The sequence below is a fragment of the Drosophila elegans genome, unplaced genomic scaffold (assembly GCF_018152505.1).
Source record: "Drosophila elegans isolate 14027-0461.03 unplaced genomic scaffold, ASM1815250v1 contig_208, whole genome shotgun sequence".
NCBI lineage: Eukaryota > Metazoa > Arthropoda > Insecta > Diptera > Drosophilidae > Drosophila > Drosophila elegans.
Genome location: NW_024545578.1, coordinates 5,582,312 through 5,601,618, shown reverse-complemented (window position 1 = coordinate 5,601,618; position 19,307 = coordinate 5,582,312). Strand labels below are relative to the sequence as shown.

General features: G+C 36.8%; 3 protein-coding genes across 7 annotated transcripts in view; 2 read left to right on the top strand and 1 right to left on the bottom strand.

Moving 5' to 3' along the window:
* LOC108146046 (contactin-associated protein-like 2) overlaps positions 1 to 14,883 on the top strand; it is a 70,469-nt gene extending 55,586 nt beyond the window's left edge. For 2 of the 5 annotated variants that reach the window (XM_017271850.2, XM_017271849.2), the window contains exon 21: positions 5,068 to 6,322. In XM_017271850.2, the coding sequence (XP_017127339.1) occupies positions 5,068 to 5,466 (399 nt within the window). In that variant the 3' untranslated portion in view covers positions 5,467 to 6,322. Of the gene's footprint in view, positions 1 to 5,067; positions 6,323 to 14,129; positions 14,166 to 14,291 lie in introns of those variants that run through there. The other 3 variants (XM_017271848.2, XM_017271851.1, XM_017271847.2) reach the window with 3 other exon arrangements.
* Positions 8,083 to 9,263, top strand: LOC108146050. The gene has a single exon (XM_017271854.2). The coding sequence runs from the start codon at positions 8,699 to 8,701 to the stop codon at positions 9,050 to 9,052; it is 354 nt and encodes a 117-aa protein (XP_017127343.1). The 5' UTR covers positions 8,083 to 8,698; the 3' UTR covers positions 9,053 to 9,263.
* Positions 14,884 to 15,511: 628 nt separating the features above from the next.
* LOC108146395 (histone deacetylase HDAC1) lies at positions 15,512 to 19,161 on the bottom strand. The gene is made up of 4 exons (XM_017272393.2): positions 18,933 to 19,161; positions 18,388 to 18,500; positions 16,799 to 18,044; positions 15,512 to 16,064 (listed from the first exon to the last, which is right to left on the bottom strand). The coding sequence occupies exons 1-4, from the start codon at positions 18,973 to 18,975 to the stop codon at positions 15,895 to 15,897; spliced, it is 1,572 nt and encodes a 523-aa protein (XP_017127882.1). The 5' UTR covers positions 18,976 to 19,161; the 3' UTR covers positions 15,512 to 15,894.
* Positions 19,162 to 19,307: the final 146 nt, after the last annotated feature.

Sequence of the window (19,307 nt, the reverse complement as noted above, 5' to 3'; positions counted from 1 at the left end):
TGTCTTAAATAGTGTGTTCTTCATTTGTTTACTTTGAAATCTTTTATTTGACCTGTTATTATATAAATAAGTACTTTACATTTATATCGAGTATTCAATTTTATTTAATTTATAAATTTTATATTAATTTAATTGTAAGACATTTTAACTCCTACCTTAAAAATATACTCCGATTTTTAAATAAAATCACTAATTGGCTCCCAAACAACAAATGTATGTACTTTACAATTACAGTCTTTAAAAGTTGTTTTACTTTTTGCCTAAAACATTTTAAAAATTAAAATTAATTGAATTTTTTAAATTGTTTTTAAATTAACTCAATCAAAGCTCATCGGGATTAACACAAGTCAATTAATAGTTATCTATTTATAAGGAAATATTGTCTGCCCTATTTGTTTTACATTCAAATACAATATATTGTTCATTGTCCTTTAAATTTCAAATTGAGAACAAATTTTTTCTCTTTATGGTTTTGAATAAGTACACAAACTCCCATTTATTAACCAGCTAAATATTTGATTGGTTTAATAAATAAATAAATAGTTATTCGACATCTCTAATTTATATATGTAATAAGAAAAATGTTCATGAACGTTTCAGCATGACCCTAGCATTTGAAATATGTTCTTAATGGCGTTTAAAGTTGTTTACTTTGCATGTCTGCATGTGTGTGCCAGCGTTGTGCCCTCTCTTTTGCACACTGCCTGGCGGCCATCATCAACTTGGCGAAAATGTTCCGTTTAATTAAATTGCATTTAATTGAATTTAACTAAATAAACAAAACTTGTGAAAATATTTCCCCCTTTTTCAGTGTGCATATTTGAATAGCAACAAACACGGTCTGGTGTATTTTAAAAATATTTAATCACAATATATTGGTAAAGCACACACATGTGCGTAAGCGAATGTGTTTTTGTGCGTGTCGTTTTAATTGTTGATATTAAATGTGCTTTCGGTGTGACTGTTTAATTAAATTTAACACAAACCAACCGAGAAGAACAAAAAAAAAGGAGAAAAAGGGGAAAACTATTGACAATTGGCTTATCGCGACGAAATTGGCCAGGCCAATAGGTATTGGCTGGAACAATGCTTTTGCCAATCGATTCAATTTAATTATTTCTCAATTATTGTATAAGCCGATTAAAGGCACTATCAAGTTGAATGAATTAATTGCAGCGAAGGTGATTGATGCAGTCGAACCCCAAAAAATATGCTATAGTTTTTGTGTGGCAGTAGAACACATCGGAGCACTTAAAACAAATGATTTGAATTGCGTTTGCAATTAATTTAATTAAATAATAAATTTAATTGAGGCAATGGTTAAAATTGGTTTCGGTCTTTCTTAGCTTGAATATAAGAGAAGCTCTCTGAGTCATTTACTTTTTTTTGTAAGTACTTGCTTTAAGAATCTCTTATGCTAATCATTGAAATGATTTAGATTGCTTTTGCATTTTAAGCTTTATTGTGGCTGTAGCAAAACTTCATTAAAATATTTGAAGGGCTTTCCTTGTTTAAATATTTTGCTAGGTTTAGTTTACTACAGCTAGGTTACATTTAACATAAAATAATTACATTATTTTTGTAAGTACTTCTTTAAAGAGTCTCTTAACATGCTAAAAATAAAACCAAAAATCTACTCACTTTTTACCTAATTAATTTTAATTTCTTTGAAAAAGCTCTTCAACCCTGAGCATAATACGAATTTGGAACATTTAATGTGTGCCTGGATGACCCTTGAATGTTAGCTACTTGATAGTTTTTACATCTCTTTGAAAGTTTCCGATTTCTTTGTGTGTGTGTGGTTTTTCATGTCTTCTCTTAGCCCGTTTTCTTTGTATATTGGCCAGTTCTTTTTCCTTTGTTAGCCCTGCCAAAAAAAAACCAACAAAATGAAACCTTTGGCTTGGCTGTTGTGGCCAGGACAATTTCTTAAGCGGCATCGATGCAATTTCTTGCTAACGGCAGTCGGTTCCTCCTTTGGTTTTTGCAGCCAAGCCAATTGTCTAAAATGTTATTTAATAGAAAAAAGTGCCCTGGCCAGCAAAAAAGTTAAAATACCTTCGAACAAAAATAATTGAACTGCATTTTTGGGGGGATGTGAGTTCACTTCACCCTTTTATGCTCCTTTGTTAGAGGACATTTGCCAAATGAATATGCGTTGAAGAAAATCTGGGAAATCCCTGGCAAGAAAAACTTGGCTTTTTGCAATGAACTTGGGGCCAAGAATAACAATTGTTGCAGGCCACACAATTTATGGGTGCATGATGGGACAGTCGGTCTTCTTGCTTATCAAGGGCCTGTCCATGATTTATATAGATTGTATATGCATGACGGTGACCAGAAACTCTTTTGGCCAGAGAAAACTTAAGACAAAACCTTCAACTAAGCAACAAACGCGGCAAGAACTTTCAACTTTTGCATCGACTTTTCGGCACGCCCAAAAACAAACTTCCACCGAAGTTCGAACTCCCTTTTCCGTCGCCCTCGTGCGATTTCTGAAGGGGAAATTGGAAAAGCAAAATATTGAACTTATTGGCTTTCATGTAGTTTTAGCTGGAAAAGTGTCTATCGAGGGGGTCGCATGTTACTTTTGAGCTTACTTAGCATGTACTTTGTCTGAGCTTAAGCTGCAGCGAAATTGAATTTTCCCGGCATTTTCTCGGAGCCAATCGCTGCACATTCAAATCTGGCGATGAATTTTCCAACCTTTTTTTGTTGCTTTTTTTTTTGTGTTAGTTTCATGGCGCTTTTGGTGACACCCAAAAAAAATGGCGAAAGTTGTGCGGAGCGCAAAGTGCGTGCGGCATTGTCTACCGCCGACACCCAACTTGGCCCACATTTCCCGCCATTTTCCCGCCATTTCCCCGCCGCTTTCCACATTTCCACTTGACTTGCGGCGTCTACGCGAGCCTGATTGCAAAGCAACCGAAATTGAAGCGCACTCAAAACTTTTTTCCTGCCTCAAAATCAAAAAGTTTCGCTTCTCAAAGAGTGTGAGTCTGCTCCATAAAAAGGGGTTAATACAGTGGCTGATCGGTGGGAATTTCTCTTTTTAAACCGAGTTTTCTAGGACTATAACTTTGCCGTCAAAATTTAATTCGATTAATTAGTCCCTTTTAATTTTTGATCTTTCAAGCAATCTATTAATGGTACATTTATTTACTCAATAATATTTGTATATAATCATAATTGATTTGCAACACCAAAAATTCTACTTATTCAACACCAATCATTTACTTAAGTCTTAGTTTATGCCTTAAAGTCCAATACATTTTTTTTTCAATTTAAATAAAACTTAAAAGCCACTACTTATTTAACACCAATCATTTACTTAAGTCTTAGTTTATGCCTTAAAGTCCAATTCATTTTTTTTCAATTTAAATAAAACTTTAAAGCCATTTGAATCCATGTTTTATATATTACAAGTGTCTTTTTCAAACGATCTGTGGTCTAAACTAGATTTTCGTATTCCTGTCCTCTTAAAAATTTCTTTTTTAAGCTGCTCTGCTTCTATGTACGAATTAATTTAATCACTTATAATGCATACAATTTTCTGTTCACTTTTGGGACTTATAAAAATTACTTTTGTAAACTGCCCATTTTACACATTCTTTTTTTTTAATATACTGAATAACATTTTTTTGAATATAAATTATATATATTTTATTTTTATATCCACAACTTTCGGTAGTTTACTGTAGAGAAAGTCGTATGGGGAAGCTGCATCTTTTGTTTAAACAGCACCAAAAAGTGCAAGTGCCTCAGCTGGTGGGTGTTTTCTGCTCGTACTGCTGCTTTCTTCTGAGGCTTCTCCCGTCATGCATGCCAAGTTTCTTTTTATTCAAAATTGTTTGTGGGCGTCTTTGCACTTTTCTTTCATCTTTCTGCTGGTGATGGTGCTGGTGCTTCTGCTCCGTTTCTTGCTCGCTTTTCCAGCTTTTCCAGCATTTCCACAGCCCGCCTGCCGTCGCTGTTCATTTTGGCCTGCCGCAAACGCAGCACGCACTTAACTTTGCCAGCTACCACAATGCTGCGGTGAAACTCATTACGAGCTTAGAATGCAAAAACGAAACCCCAAGCCCCCACAAGCTGCAGCAACAACAAAGTCTGCACATGCACATCCGAAAAAGCGAACCCACTGGCAGCACCCACATGTCGAGGCCATCGCACAGATTTTGTGCTGTTTGCTCAAGTTTTATATAAATCTTAATGAAGGCAAAGAAGTCGAAGCGAGCTAATGATGTGTAAATTAATACACAGGCCACAATATAATAAATAAATTGCGGGGCGGCGTTGATTGGAGGGGGTTTAAAGTGTTAAGGCAGATAATTTTGTATTTACTTTAAGAAATGGGTTTGAGGTGTCATGGCAAATAATTTTGTATCAACCCTAAAAAGGTTACTAAATAATAAATGTTATATTTTAAATTGCCTCTAATTTAAATCAAAGTTTAGGTATTTTTGATAAATTTTCTCTTTCTTAAATTTCAATTGCTTTCCTTTCCATTTTAAAAATTCCTTCTCAAAACTTCGAGACTATATTTAAAGTATTTAATATTTGATTTCCTCAGTGAAATCATTTTAATTAGATTCGCATGTTTTCACTTAGCGTTTCAAGTGCACAACAATACAATGACTTTGAAAAAAGAACAATACGGGTATAAAACAAAGAGCTTGACTCTGGTTCTCCGTCTCAAATAACACACACTTGAATGGGTCCTTAGTTCTGGGAAATTTTCTCCCTACCTTGTCCAAAAAAGGGACACCAAAACTGATGAATTTCAATTTCGCTTGCTCTAACATCAAATATGCAAATCGTGTTGCTAACAAGTGAGCTTTACCAATTTCGCGTGCATGCAAATTAAAAAAGAGCCAAACAAAACCAGCATGAAGGTATGTCATCGAATGGAATGAAACAAAACTAATCAAAGAAAATCTTTTCTTAAAAGAAATGTCTCTTGCATGAAAATTATTTAAAAGCACCCACCGTGACCCGAACAAAAAAAAAAATATGAGCCGAAAAAGTTTTTAATAAAAAGCAATACGAAACATTTCTGCACTTTGACAGCAGCAACAGCAACAGCAACAGCAGCAGCAGCAACATGAAATGCAAAAGCAGCTGCCGCAGCAACGACAACTGCCTCAAAGAGGCGGCTCGCTTCAGCAGCAGAGTTCCAAGCGGAGAAAACCAGGATCGGGGGGAAATGGTGGCTCCGGAGGAGCTGCCACAGGATCCGGCTCTGGCACTGGCTCTGGAGCTGGAATTGGAATTGGACCGGCAACAGTGCGGCGACAAGTTTCTTGGGGTCCGCCAATTGTGGCCGAAACGGATGTGGATTTGGCCAACAGCAACAGCAGCGGCAGTACTACAAACACCAACAGCAATGGAAATCGCAAAACTGGTGGTGGTGGCAAACAAAATGGATACCATGGCGTCAATAGACGGGCCACCACCACCAGAAACTGACGGAATGCAAAAAATTGTGCCAGAAAAGCTGTATAAAAGCATAAATATTTAGGCAAATTGATGGCAAGACAACACAGGACTGAATAAACAAGGCACAAAAGGCACCAGAACGAGACGAGAGTCAAAAAACAAAAGCAATTTGTATAAATAAAAGCAAGTCAAAGTGCGACAGAGACAAAGGCAAAGCAAATAATACAAATTGAAAAGAAGCAAGTCCTTGGATTGTTGTGTATAAAGAAAACTGTCTGGCCATCGACATGAATATTCCTCAAATAAAAAAATGGCAAAAACTTTTTGAATCAAATTTAACCAAACGAAACTTGCACACAAATGTGGCAAAAACTTGATTAAATATGACATGGAATTTAAGACTTTGGTTTAAATACATTTGGACAAAGACAAAAAGAAACCAAAACTATTCTTAGAATTAGTAAGAAATATATATTTTCTCTATGCCATTTAAGAGTTTTAAAGATAAAAGATGAAATCATAAAAATACTATTAAAACTAATGTTATTTTTGATAAATTAAATCTTTATTTTCATAAGAAAAGTATTTTTGTGTAATTAAAAAAATTAATGAAAAAATGTAATTTCAAATTAAGAATAACTCTTTTGAAACTCATAAACTTACATGTAAATTGATACCTTTAAAGTTAAGCCCGAAATTGCTTTTGTCGGTACGCAAAAGTTGCCTCCATTAAGTTTTAAGAATTGCACAACTTTCATTCTTTTCCTTTTTGCAATTTCCCTTTTATTTTTGTTTATTGTAAATTCCATTCCTTACTGTTGTGATATACGAAGGTAATAAAAGTTCTTTGGCCGGAAAATGAGAACACAACTTTAACTTGTTTCATATTAAATGATGAAAAATTACGTAGAATAACTCGGCCATGCATCAATTCATTTAAATGCGTTTATTAAAAAACTTTCCACCAGCAAAATGCTGACGACAACAACAAGCGAACAGCATCATCGAGATTGATACAACAACAAGGAGAAATGAAGTCTCGGAGAAGATGGAAAAACTAAAGCGCACATAATGGCACTTCAATATGTGGGAGGAAAATGGGTGGAAAACTGACGATATAGTGTGTATTATGGGGGAAAATGTGGGGCTTTCAGGGGGGAGACAGCTTGTTAGTGGCTTTGTTGGTCAGTACTTTTAACTAATGTGTTTTGTGCGACCATAGAAAATCTCAAGTACTCATAGACGCACAGACACTCATGCACTGGCTCTCACACACATTTGATGTACTTAACGTTTGCACTGGAAGAAAATTGGTGTACCATTCGAAAAAAAAACTTTATTTAAAGGTCTTTAGAATCTTAAAGAAATTTAGTTTTGTTTGCTTAATTTTAAATCATAATTATGACAATAATGGTACCCAAACATTAAGAAAAAATATAAAATTTTGTACTCAGAATACAATTTTTTTATAAACTTCAAAAATGTATTGTAATAGATTTATAAAACTTTATTTAAAGGTCTTAAAAATGTAAAAGAAATTTATGTGGTATGGTTCAGTTTAAATCATTGACATTATTATCTTGATATTATTTATATATTATCATAAAATGCAGGACTATAAGGCACTCAAATAATAGGTCAAAGTGTAAAATATACTCATATAAATCAAAAATTTTTTTTAATTTCCTTAAATGTATTGTAAATATGCACTATTATTTCTCTGAGTGCTGCTTCACTTACTTTGAAGGGTGCCAGCGAAACCGCAAACGACGTGTGTGTGGAAAAGGGCAGCTTACTATATATAGCTAGTCTGGCGCTGGGATTCCCTTGAGCTCCTTCAGTTTCGGCTCCTGCCTGCATAAAATAACCGCATAAAATGTCGTTAAGTATAACGAAATTGAGTCTGCACATAAATTCAGATTATGAGATTAAAATGTTGTGATTTTCGCACATAGAACGAGTCCCTGGTCCGCCCAGAAAACCCTTTTTTGGGTGATGAAACCCAAAAACGAACGCCAAATATTTCGGATGGAGAATGCTATGGAATAAGCAATAGCAGCAGGCCCCATCAAAAGTGGCAACAACATCAACAGCAGTCAAGCCAATGTAATGAGTTTATATCGCCCTTTTGCCCTGAAGCATAAATTTATGAAAAAACAACACGGCCAAGGCACAGTGGAAATAATCTGATGTGATTATTTAAATCAGATAGTCAATGGCATAGAATTATCGGGCAGACAAAGTTACTAAGTCAAAAAGTTTAGAATTAATGACTAATATGTTATTAAATATATTTTTTATATACATATTTAAAAAGATTTCACTAAAAGATATATTGTTAATTATTTTTTATATACATATTTAAAAACTTTCTAATACAAGTTTTTAACAGTCATCTTGGGCCTTTAAAAAGTTGTGCGGTTTTTTGTTCTGTGTTTGAAAAATAAAACTATTATAAAAGTTCTTTGAGTTTAGTCGTAAAATTTGGCCCTCTATAAATAGCCTTTGAAATGTTTCCCAATATCTCGATGAGTTGTATTAAAACTCTGTTTAAAAAGTTTTGGAATACGAATTTAAAGTAATAAATTAAAAAAACTATAATGATAAATTAAAATCAACTTTGTTCCACTGTACGCCTGACGAATAATAAAGAAGTTGCGGTTGTGGCCGGCGATCAAAGTCAAATATTTGGCTTGAATGTTTACAAATTGGGTCAGCTGGTAATGTCCTGGCCGGCGGCTATACAGCTCAACCCATTTCGATGTGAATTTCCCAAAAATAGAGACCTATCATCTGTCGCTCCATTATGACGCTAATTGCCAGGACACGCTGGCAAAAGGATTAGCAGAATGCAAAGTGTATGGCGGAGAATCGATGAGACCGCAAAATCAGGACAAGAAAGGACATGAGATGACACGACTGACCCATAAACCGTTTAGTTTGTCCTAATCCGGTTATATATCCGGATTAGCGAGCCAGTTGTGCCATGAACGAGTATTTTTTTTCGCCACTCCCGAGCACTTTACGACACTTTTTAGGTAATGAATGGGATTACATTTTTTTAATCCACTGCCACCCGCGTGCTGTAAAAAAATTAATGACAAAAAAACTGCATACAGGTCAGTTTTTGGGCTGCGAAAACCGATTGACCTGAGAGGATGGGCCTCATGAATGGGCAGGTCAGAAAAAAAGGATTTCGTATAAAATAAGCCAGCAACGCTGATGCAACCAGCAAACGCAGCTTAGCAATCGCACAGTCAAGATGTGTCTGATCCAGAAAAACACGGAAGTCAAGGAGAACTCGAAGCCGAATTCTGCCCAGGAATCGCCACCAAAATCACCCACCGCCGCATATGCAATGTTCATGCACCGCGAAGAGTTGAGAAGGAGAAAAATTCACGTTTCCCGGGTTTCTGCCACCAAAATTCACCTAACGAGCGAATTAATCGAAAGGACTAAGCAGAATATCCGGCAGTGCAGCTTCGAGGACTTGGAGATTCTCGCCAGGGAGACGCTCTTCAAGAAGAATCTTCAGCGACATTTGTACTATCGACGCATGCAAATTCATCAATGGATGATGAGCAAGAAAAGGCAGCAAGCCAAGGAGAAGAAATGAGCGAAGTTAAATCAAATTTAAATAATATAAGAACAGCAAAGTGATTATTTAATAGTTATTGTATTGTAAATAAGGTTTAATTAATATCAATAAAAATTACGAAAATCAAATCAATTGTATTGTTTAACAAAGGAAAAACTGGGGAAAACTAAGAATCTACAAATATCGGAATTGTTATTAATATTTTTAAATACATGATTACAATTTGTACGTAAATTAAAAATTATATTTTATGACAGAGACAAAATTAGGGAAAACTTCACATACAGAAAATAGCTCTTTAAATGAAATGAAAAATTTAAAAATATTTGAATTTTTATTTATAGTTAAATTTTAAACCATTCCTTTAGACAAAAATTTACAAAAAGAAAAAAACATCCTTACAACCCATAAATAAACCCATTTCCATTTAAAATAAACATGCCCAACCATTACAATTAAGAATATCTGAGATCTACCAGAAGATAGTGTTGAACGTTGTATGAAACTTAAATTAAGCTTCAGTCATTTGTAAAAGCGAAGCAGAAAAGTAAAATGCCCCTCACTTTCACATCTTATCTTTGCTCCGGCAAAAGTGCAATTTTCCATTTAAATATTTGATCATGTATACGTATTCGCCAGTCGTAATTGTCAGGGAGCAAAGAGTGACGTTGTCGTCGGCGGTCGACCTGCACTTGTAATGGGTGTAAAAACAAATTTGCACATGATTACCAAAAACCCGGTCTGCAAAACTGCGAACATTTAATACAACTCAAACAAAATGGGACGTTGCATAAATTTGAAGAGGCGGGGTGTAGAAAAATTCTTGCCTTTTTAGACTACATAAATTTTAATTAAATGTCACTCATACGCCATGTACGCCAAGCACAATGTGCACCACCGAGCGGAGTTGAGTGTGTATATGATGTGTGTGCGTGTGTACTTTATATATATGTGTGAAACTGAGTGGTTGTGTCGTGAGAGTGTGTAAGTGAGGCGACAAATGAATGCACATGAAAGTGGCGCACGAATTACAGTTTATTGAACAGCAGCACCAGCAGGAGCCAGTATAAAGGATAATGGACGAAGGACAATGGCGACGAGAGTGCAGCTCATCTAAAGCGGAGCGTAAAAACAAAGCAGGACAACAAGGAGTCTGGAGTGTTTCCAATGCCTCGCAGCTGCGAATTTTTCCCAATTTACCCGAAATTTATTTTATGAATATTTCCAGATAGCTAGAAATAAAATAAACAAATTTTTAGCTTTTATAAAAGTCCTGTTTTTCTTCAAGATTGCTTAAATATATATAATAAATTAATTTTAGGAAAAGGTTTCATTTTATTTTATAGTTAAAATAGTTTTAGTATTGATATCTGTTCTGAAGTCAACATTCAAGTCAAATTTAAGTTTAATGAAACCAATTTATATATTTATCAGGAATAATATGAATAATACATATTTAATTAAATATTATTGAATATTGTTCTTTCAGTTTTTTTAGGAAGATTTTAAAAGTCAAACATTTTCTTTAATTTTTTTACAATTAAACACCATCGATCAAAAAAAATATTTATATTTATTAACGTTAGCATATTCCCTTCTACTTTTTCAAATTTCATAAAGTCCATGAAAACCAAATACCAAATACAGAAAAAGCAAAAAAAAAAAGAAAGGGAAATGGGTACAGAAGCTAATTGACTTGGTTGCTTGGCAGCTCTAGCTCTAATTATTTTTTTGCAACTTTTTGTGTGTCGGTCGCAGTTTGTTTGTTTCCATTGGTGGCGAATCTGTGGCGTTTCCTTTTTCGTGCATTTTCATTAAACTTTTACAGCATGCATTATTCATGTTTTACAACAATTGCCCTGGTCCAGCAGCAGAAGCGGGGCCAAAAGGAAAGCTCCTCATTCTAGTCCCTGTGTTTAATGAAAAACCATCAAAAGCAACACAATCTTTCGCTGCCAATTTGCCACTCCAAAAACTTTTTCAATAATTTTAACAAATGTATGCGTCTTGGCTTGCTTGACAAATTAACTCAAGTGCGCAATGAAGTGTTCATTGTGCAGGAAAAAGTTTTTCTGATGTCCATTCTGAACTTAAGGCACTGCCAGGAAAAAAAAAACAGGATATATGTAAGCATGTGCTTATGCTTGCGCACTGATTTTCAGCTTCCATCGAGTGGAAAGTGCTGGCATTTATTAAATGCCAAAAAAGAAGCTAAATTAAAAACAGTTAAGAAAAATGGATTTTTAGAGGGTTTTTAGATTTACAATTTTTTTTAATTTCATTGACTTAAAAAGATGAATTTCTTGCTTAGTGGCTTATGCCGTAATTGAAATGAGTACAAAACCTATAGGTTAACGGGCTTACAAATTATATTAAAATCATTTTACTTTGTTTTATGTTATAATGTTTTCTTTAAACCTTAAAATAAGTTAATGATTTTTTAGTTGTCAGAAAAAAAATATTGTTTCAGTAATTAAAAATAAATCAAAGGAAACCCTTTTGAATAAAAATTTCTCATTTGAACTTTAAAAATTAGTATTTGGAATAATTAAATATGTCATAAAAATGCTAAATTGTCACCACTGTTTAATGGAGGCAGTGGCAAGAGCGTAATCGTCATGGCGGCTTAAAGCAATTTGTTATTAATTTCCGCGTTGAAAAGTTGAAAAAGCGAACTTTTTCTTTCCTTTGTTTTGGGCTCTTTCGCTTTTCCCATATTTTTCCGCCCTTTCCATCGCTTTTCCTCTACCTCACAGTGTCTCAATGCCACTTGGCATTCATTTAATGCGAAAAGTTATTGTCGTTTTTTGTACTTGTTGTCGTTTGTGTGTGTTGCTACATTAAAACATGGCCCATAATGGTTAACAAGGCATTTGCTTGTTGACCATCGACCAAATGAGCAGCAAAACTTGTGCTTACATTGTTCAACATGTGTAATAAATATATTGCCACCGCCATCCTTCCAAAATGCGTGCGTATATGGGTTATTGTGCGTGTGCTTAAGGGCGTCATTATTGTAGTTATTACACAAAGAAAAAGTTTTATAAATTTGTAAAGTTTGAATATTCCATTTTAATTCTTTTTTGTTGAAAGTTTACTTTTATAAACGCTTTTTAAAGCAGTATGAGTATAAATATTTAGAAATGAAAACTATAAACTGCACCGATTTTTAAAGAAAAATTCAAGAACAGAAAAGCACAATTTATTTTATTTTTGTACAACATTTTCACATTTTCCTCCAGCAGGTAATAAATTGCAATATTCCAGCTATGGATGATGACTTGGCAAAGTACGTTAATACAAACATATTCGAAATGCATGCGCCGCGGCATATGCAATGAAAAATGCCAGAACAACAATGTTAATATGGCTTGCAAAGGCTCCTAGATGATGGGCTGGGGGCGGGTAAACAGGGGGGCGTGGCAGGTTGAGGGGCAAAAGGAAGTGTGTCAGTGTCAGTGTGCTGCATGAAAGTGCAAGTTTTGCTTATTGTTTCCACTGCTTCCAGTGCCAGTGCCTGTAACCTTCAGGCGAGCACAATAAAATTCCACGAAAATGAAACTGAAAATGGGTTCCATGCAAATGCAAAATGGAAAAGTATGAAAAGAGCAGGCAGCTGAAAATTCTAGGGAAAATAACATTTTAAATGCGATTAATAATGCCCAAATGGCAATGAGTTTTACAGTTTTAAGATCTGCTTCGTCATTTATTCATGTTTAACTTATTCAGGTGGCTTTAAATTAAATAATCTTAAATTGGTTTTAGCTTTATTTTAGCAGGAATATTTATATTATTTTAGATGTCAATAATTTTTTGAAAATTATAACATTATAATGCGTTTAAAAACTTCTAGGTACTTTTTAAGAATTATTTTTTAATTTTTAGAATTTTGTTAAAATAAAAATAAATAACATAAGTTTATTTTAAATTCAATTAACTTTTCATATCCTGGTTAGGATATTTCCATGGTCATGAATCCTCCTTCTTTTCTAACTTCCTCCAATGGGAGTATGTAAATGCATCGCTGTCGTTTGGCCAACACTTTTGCACTTGACTGAAAAGCGTTAGACGTTTTCCTTGCAGTTGATTTTTGGGCAGTTGCTGACTATGCCACGCCCCTTGTTCGTGGATATAGAGAGCGGAATTTGGGACCGTGAACCGGGCACATGAGGTATGAGTTGTGAGGCTGCCATACAAAATGCTGTGAAGTGACTGGCGGGTTTCGTGTAACCAAGACACCATCCGGGCACTGACGTGGCGCCTTTGTTGGCCAGAGCCTTGGGGCAGGGATTATATGGGGCAGCAAAATGGATTTTGGACGGGGTCCAGACAGGTCATGCTCCGCAATCCAAAATGCAATACACGAGGTGCACACACTAAACTCTGATACGCGAACATACACTTTGAAAATATCAAAAACTCAAATTATGAAGCTAGATTTTTCCATAACACTTAAAAAATTAAAGTACATAAATAAAGTAATAAAAACAAAAGTAATAGAATAAGCATTGCCAGCTAACATTATTTTTAAAGTATTTTTGTTAATATATTACTCTCCAGAATAATAATAATACATCTAGAAACCTTTAATTCAAGAAAATTAATTTAACCTTAAAGGGACCACCTAACATTCTGTTTTAATGTATCCAAAAATTTTAGAAAAATAGGAAAACAAATTCTTTTCTTTCTCTGATTATATTATCCCCATAAGACACCTTTTTTTGTAAACAGTATATAAATATTTTAGATTTTATTATTTGGATATAAGGAGCTTAGTTTTTTAGCTAATAATTCAAAGTGCATTTAAAAAAATCGTTAAAAATTTCAAGGTGTACACTTTCATGTCAGTTCAGTGCATTTATATTAACAAAATAAAGTGCCAAATCACGACAGGTGCCAAAATACTGTAAAAATTAGCGAAATAAACTTTTGCCCGGACCAAAAGCAGCTTGAATAACCGCCATTCCCTCCCTCTATTTTCTATCTCTCAAAGCCTTTAAATAATTATAAAACTTTATCTCTTCTCTGGACACACACACACAAACATGAACCTCTCACTACCGTCCATGTCCATTGAACGTCACTTTGACTAAAGCCAAATAGAATTAAACCCTGAAAAATATTTGATCTAAATTCCTGAACCTCTCCCTTACCACCGCCCCGCCCCGCCCCGCCCGCTTTTGCAACCCTCTAACCTGCATCTGTGTCCATTCCTGCCCGATGTCCTGGTGCCATTTTCATGCCCAATCTCCCCCAGAAAGCGCATCAGCAGCAGCAGCAGCAGCAGCAGGAGCAGCAACCGCAGAGACACAAATCCCGCCACAAAGCGCCCGATGACATAGAGGATCCAAAGCAGCAGCCCGAGTCCTTTGATGTCGCCACAAATGCGCGAACAGGGTCCACCCTGCCACCGAATGGGTTGGAAAATCCAGAGGGCGAGCCCCCGTTGGTGCCGCTGCGACGACATCACACGAAAGTGAGACCCCCGCCGCCGCCGCCGACGATTTTCCTGGAAAACTCACTGCTGCAGCGGCAGTTCGCGAATCCAATTAGTTACTTGGGTGGACCACGACTGCAGCCGCGCAGTAATCGCACCAGCATCGACTCGATATTATCGCTGGATTAGCGCCGCAGCCAGTTTTCCGCCTCCCCCGCCCCCACTAGTCCACCCCCCAAACCCCAAAAGCCTCGCAGACTAGTCACAAACTGTCAACTGGTGGGCGGGAAAAACCGCCCAGCGGATTCTCTTTCCCGAAGCCACAACCTCAACTTGGAAACTCTCCGTCGGTTAGAAACTTTACAAATTGTTAGTTAGCCTTGGTTTAAATACTAATAAATTGTTAAACGTGGTTGTTGTTTTTTGATTTTTAAAACTAATTCCAGAATAAATTGAAAATGTTAAAGTAAGTATTTTGTTAGGAAAATATAAGTTACAATTTTTGATAAGGAAATGCAAATATTAGTTGCTGCGCAAACTAATTAATAAGTTAAACATTATTGTTTGTTTTAAATTTTAAATCATAATTTTTGATTAAGTAAGGTATGCTGCTGTTCAGAAACTCTTATTATTTTTATAGCCATTTTTTCCGCAATGTTAGATGTATTATAATTATATAATCGTAAAGCAGTGTGCTAGCCCCCAAGTTATTATACTTTCATAGCTACAATTATGCATTTGGTTCTAAAACATAGCATTTTAGAATTTGTATTAAAGTCCTAAATTTAATTATGTACAAAACTAACTTTGTGAAATAGCCGATTATTATTGGATTTAATTTCGATTTAATTTTAAAATATATAAAAATAACTGAAGTGCCAAAATAGTTGTGGGTACTATCAAAAAATCAAAGAAGTAATAAAAACCATAGGAAATATATAAAATCTGTTATGAGATCTTATCTCTGTGTGTGTTCTATATTTTTTAGTAGAATTCAATAAATAAAACTCCACTAACCCCAAGTAATAATACTAGTCCCATCGTATATATAAATATTTATTGGATTAGATTAGTTTCTGCGTGATTCGCCACATGGGGTCGCTTAGACGTACGTTTTTCACTTGTTTGCTTAGCTTATACACTTTCGATCTGCACACAGACTGCCTTACAATAAATTGTATTTTATCTTACGATAAGTTTAAGTCCCGCCCATTGAAAACTGAATTATCCCCTATGGAAAGCGATGGATTTCAGCTTAACTCACAGTAAAGGGGAGCTGATCGCATGGGAAACTTTTGAAGGGGCGGATAGATGGAGCCGAGGGCATGGCTCAGGGCGGGATGAGACGACGCTAGGTGAAATCCGGCGGCTTGTACTTCGGCGGTCGCTTAATTGGCTTCTATAACCAATTGCGGCCGCCACGTCATATGTTGTTCTCCTTGGCGCCCTTGGCCCCGGTACCGGATCCTGATCCCGACCCGGATCCAGCATTAGTCGTCGCGCCAGCATCATTATCGCTCTTGTTGTTGCTATTGTTGTTGCTGGTGCTGTTCGTATTGGACGCCGTCGATTCCTCGCCATCAGCTCCATCACCTTTAAAGAAGATAATAATCAAATTAGTTGGTATTCAATAATATTAAAAGTATTCCTTGAACATGATCATCATTAGAAAGGTAGTTATAAAATTATAAATATAAGAAGTAGCAGATGTTGGTATCAGGGTATCCAACCGGTTTCCTAACCGTTAGTCTTAACCGATATAACCGAATTAAAACCGTTACCGAAACCGAAACATTTGTATCGGTTCTTCAAAATGTTAGTTTTGTAATATAAATCGTAAGACGTCTAATAATTTTATTATGTCACGCAAGGAAAAGAATCATATGTAAAAAAATATCTTTTTGTGCATGTGAGTCCATATGTACATATGTATAGGGAGTGCAACAATTTTTGGCGCCAAAATGTGTGCAAATGTATAAGTGTTTAAATTGGCGCGACAATATTTTTTGTTGATGTTGATCTTCATTGCATACAAGAAGCATACATACAGTACAAAAAATGAGAATAAAATTTGACGCCAAAAAATTGCGCGAAAATTTAAAAAGAAGTGGCGGGAATAATAATTTAGTTTTACAAACGTAAGAAGTACGTTAAAATAATAATAAATTATATAAATACATATGTACATACATATTAATTTGTCATAACCATCAAGTCTTATAAAAACCCTTGAATAACAATTCAATCTAAGCAAATACAAAATAATCGTTGATTGAATCGGTGAATCATTCCCAATTGAATCAGTTTATCAATAAAATGTTACGCACCCTTCTCCTTTTCGTCCTTGATCTCGCTGGACGTCTCCGAGGAGGCCTTGTTGCTGTTGGTGTCCTTGTCCAGACGCGGTCGCTTCCGCTGGCCCTTGTACGTTCGGTTGTCCCGGCGGCCGCCCTCGCCCTCATCCTCCGAATCGGAGTACTCGTTCTCGGGCACGATGCGCTTGTCCTTGTCGCCCTGCGGCAGGCGATCGTCCTTGTCGACCTTGTCCTCGTCGTCGGACTCATCGTTGATGGCGTCCTCGGGGATCGACTGGATTTGCACGCCCGGAGCATGGGGCAGCATGCGCAGATTGTCGAACAGGCGGTTCTTGATCTTCTCCAGGTACTCGGACGTATTCTGATTTGTCATATTGCTGGGACTGATGTGCAGCTTAAAATCGGGCCCAAAGTACTCGAAGTAATCGTTGTAGGGCAGTTCGTTGGCGATTTCCACGGCGAGGGCAACGGAGGTCTCATACGTCCAGCAGCGGGAGACGTTGCGAATGGTATAGCCACCACCGCCAACCATCAGGAATGGCAGATTATACTTCTTCACGAACTCCACGCACTTGCCGTGTCCCTTGACCGTGAGATTGAAGCAACCCAAGCGATCGCCGGTCAGCGAATCGGCGCCACATTGCAGCACCACCGCTGCCGGCTGGAATGTTTCCATCACCTTGCTGATGATGGGCACAAAGATGCTCTCATACGCATCATCATCCATGCCATCACGCAGGGGTATGTTAACCGCATAGTATTTTCCCTTGCCGGCGCCAATGTCCCGCAGATCGCCGGTGCCGGGGAAATACTCGCCGTACTTGTGGAAGCTCACGGTCATTACACGATCGGTGGTATAGAATGCCTCCTCCACGCCATCGCCATGATGGACATCTATATCTATGTAGAGAACACGCTGGTGGTACTTCAACAGCTCCAGAATTCCCAGGACAATATCGTTGACATAGCAAAAGCCGGAGGCCTCCGATTTCTTGGCATGATGCAGGCCACCGCCCCAATTGATGCAGATCTCCGACGCCTGTTTGTTCAGCTTAACGGCTGCCGCCACGGATCCGCCGGCAGAGAGTTGGCAGAACTCGTAGAGTCCGTCGAAAACGGGGCAATCCTCGCCCACATTGAAGCGCTGCATCTGCTTGTTGTACTCCGACATGTTGTCCGGCCGGATGGAGCGCAGGAACCGGACGTACTCGTCCGAATGGAACTTGGTCATCTCATCGGCAGTGGCTTTATGGGGACGCTGTAATAGGGGAATTTATATTTAAATAACCGTTAAGAAAGTTAAATATATAATCAGAACTTCAATAAAAATACGACATTTTAAAGGAATTTGGTTAGATCTTGAATATTTTAACTTGTTTTCAAATTATTAAACAAATTTCCGAGATAATTACTTGTTAGTAGAAAACATTTTTAGAAATCCACATAAATTTATGTTTTCCTTGTTGAATAAATTAAGTTTTAAGCTCGAATTACTTAGCAAAACATATACAAAATGTATTTTTTTACTTAACCTTTTAGAAACAGAACTTATTTTTATTTTAATTTATTGAAGTTCGATCTTATATTAATTAGTAACTTACGTAAATCTCCATTTTCCTATAGAGCCCATAGTTGAGCAAAAGGTTGTGGGTCATGCGTATGCGATGGGGCTTCATGGGATGACCCTGGCCATAGTAGTAGTTGCCAATGTCACCTGGAGAGCAAAAATTACGAATTTTAGTAACTTGAAAAAACAATTTTTTGCCACGCTATGCGAAATACAAATTTTACGGCCACAGTCGGCGAGGCGTCTGTGGGAGAGCAGCACTTTGCCGAACGACCGCTGTGGTCGCACTTTCGCCCGAACGAAAAGCAACAAAAAACACAAAGGGGAGTGAGAGAGACCTACAGGTACATACACGCACACGAACACAAGCGTACTGCGGGCGTATCGGAAAAGTGCGCTGTGAACCGGAACGCGCTCGTACAGTCGCCGTAAAACTGGAAATTTGCGAAAATGCTATCTTCGGAGTTGAGTATATGCGCAAAAAACACAAAATCGGCTTGGAAAACGTGAATGCTACTTTCCACTCATTATATTCTTATTTAATAGACTTCATACTTTATTTATTTGTTTAATACTTACTGTCGTAGTAGTAACAGACGCGTTTTTTGCTATGTGACTGCATTTTGCGACGCTGTCGGTGGTTTTAGTTCTCCTCCAAGTCGATGTTTCCTGGCTCTTTGAACCTTATTTTTTTGATCGGGCGGTCCCGAAATATTGAGGAGGTTTTCAACTTAGGCGCCGCTGCGGTGTTTGGCAAATTATAGCCAAGAGCAGAAAAATACGCGCACAATAACTACCAGTGTGACCGCGCGTAAGAATTGGGAACATATCGCCCGGCTTCGGTCGCATTTTTAAATATACCATAAAATATACCAAACATTTTAAATTTGCCATAACTGGTCACCCTGGTCACAACCGCTAGAGATGGAAGCTGATACCCGCGAACCAACTAGT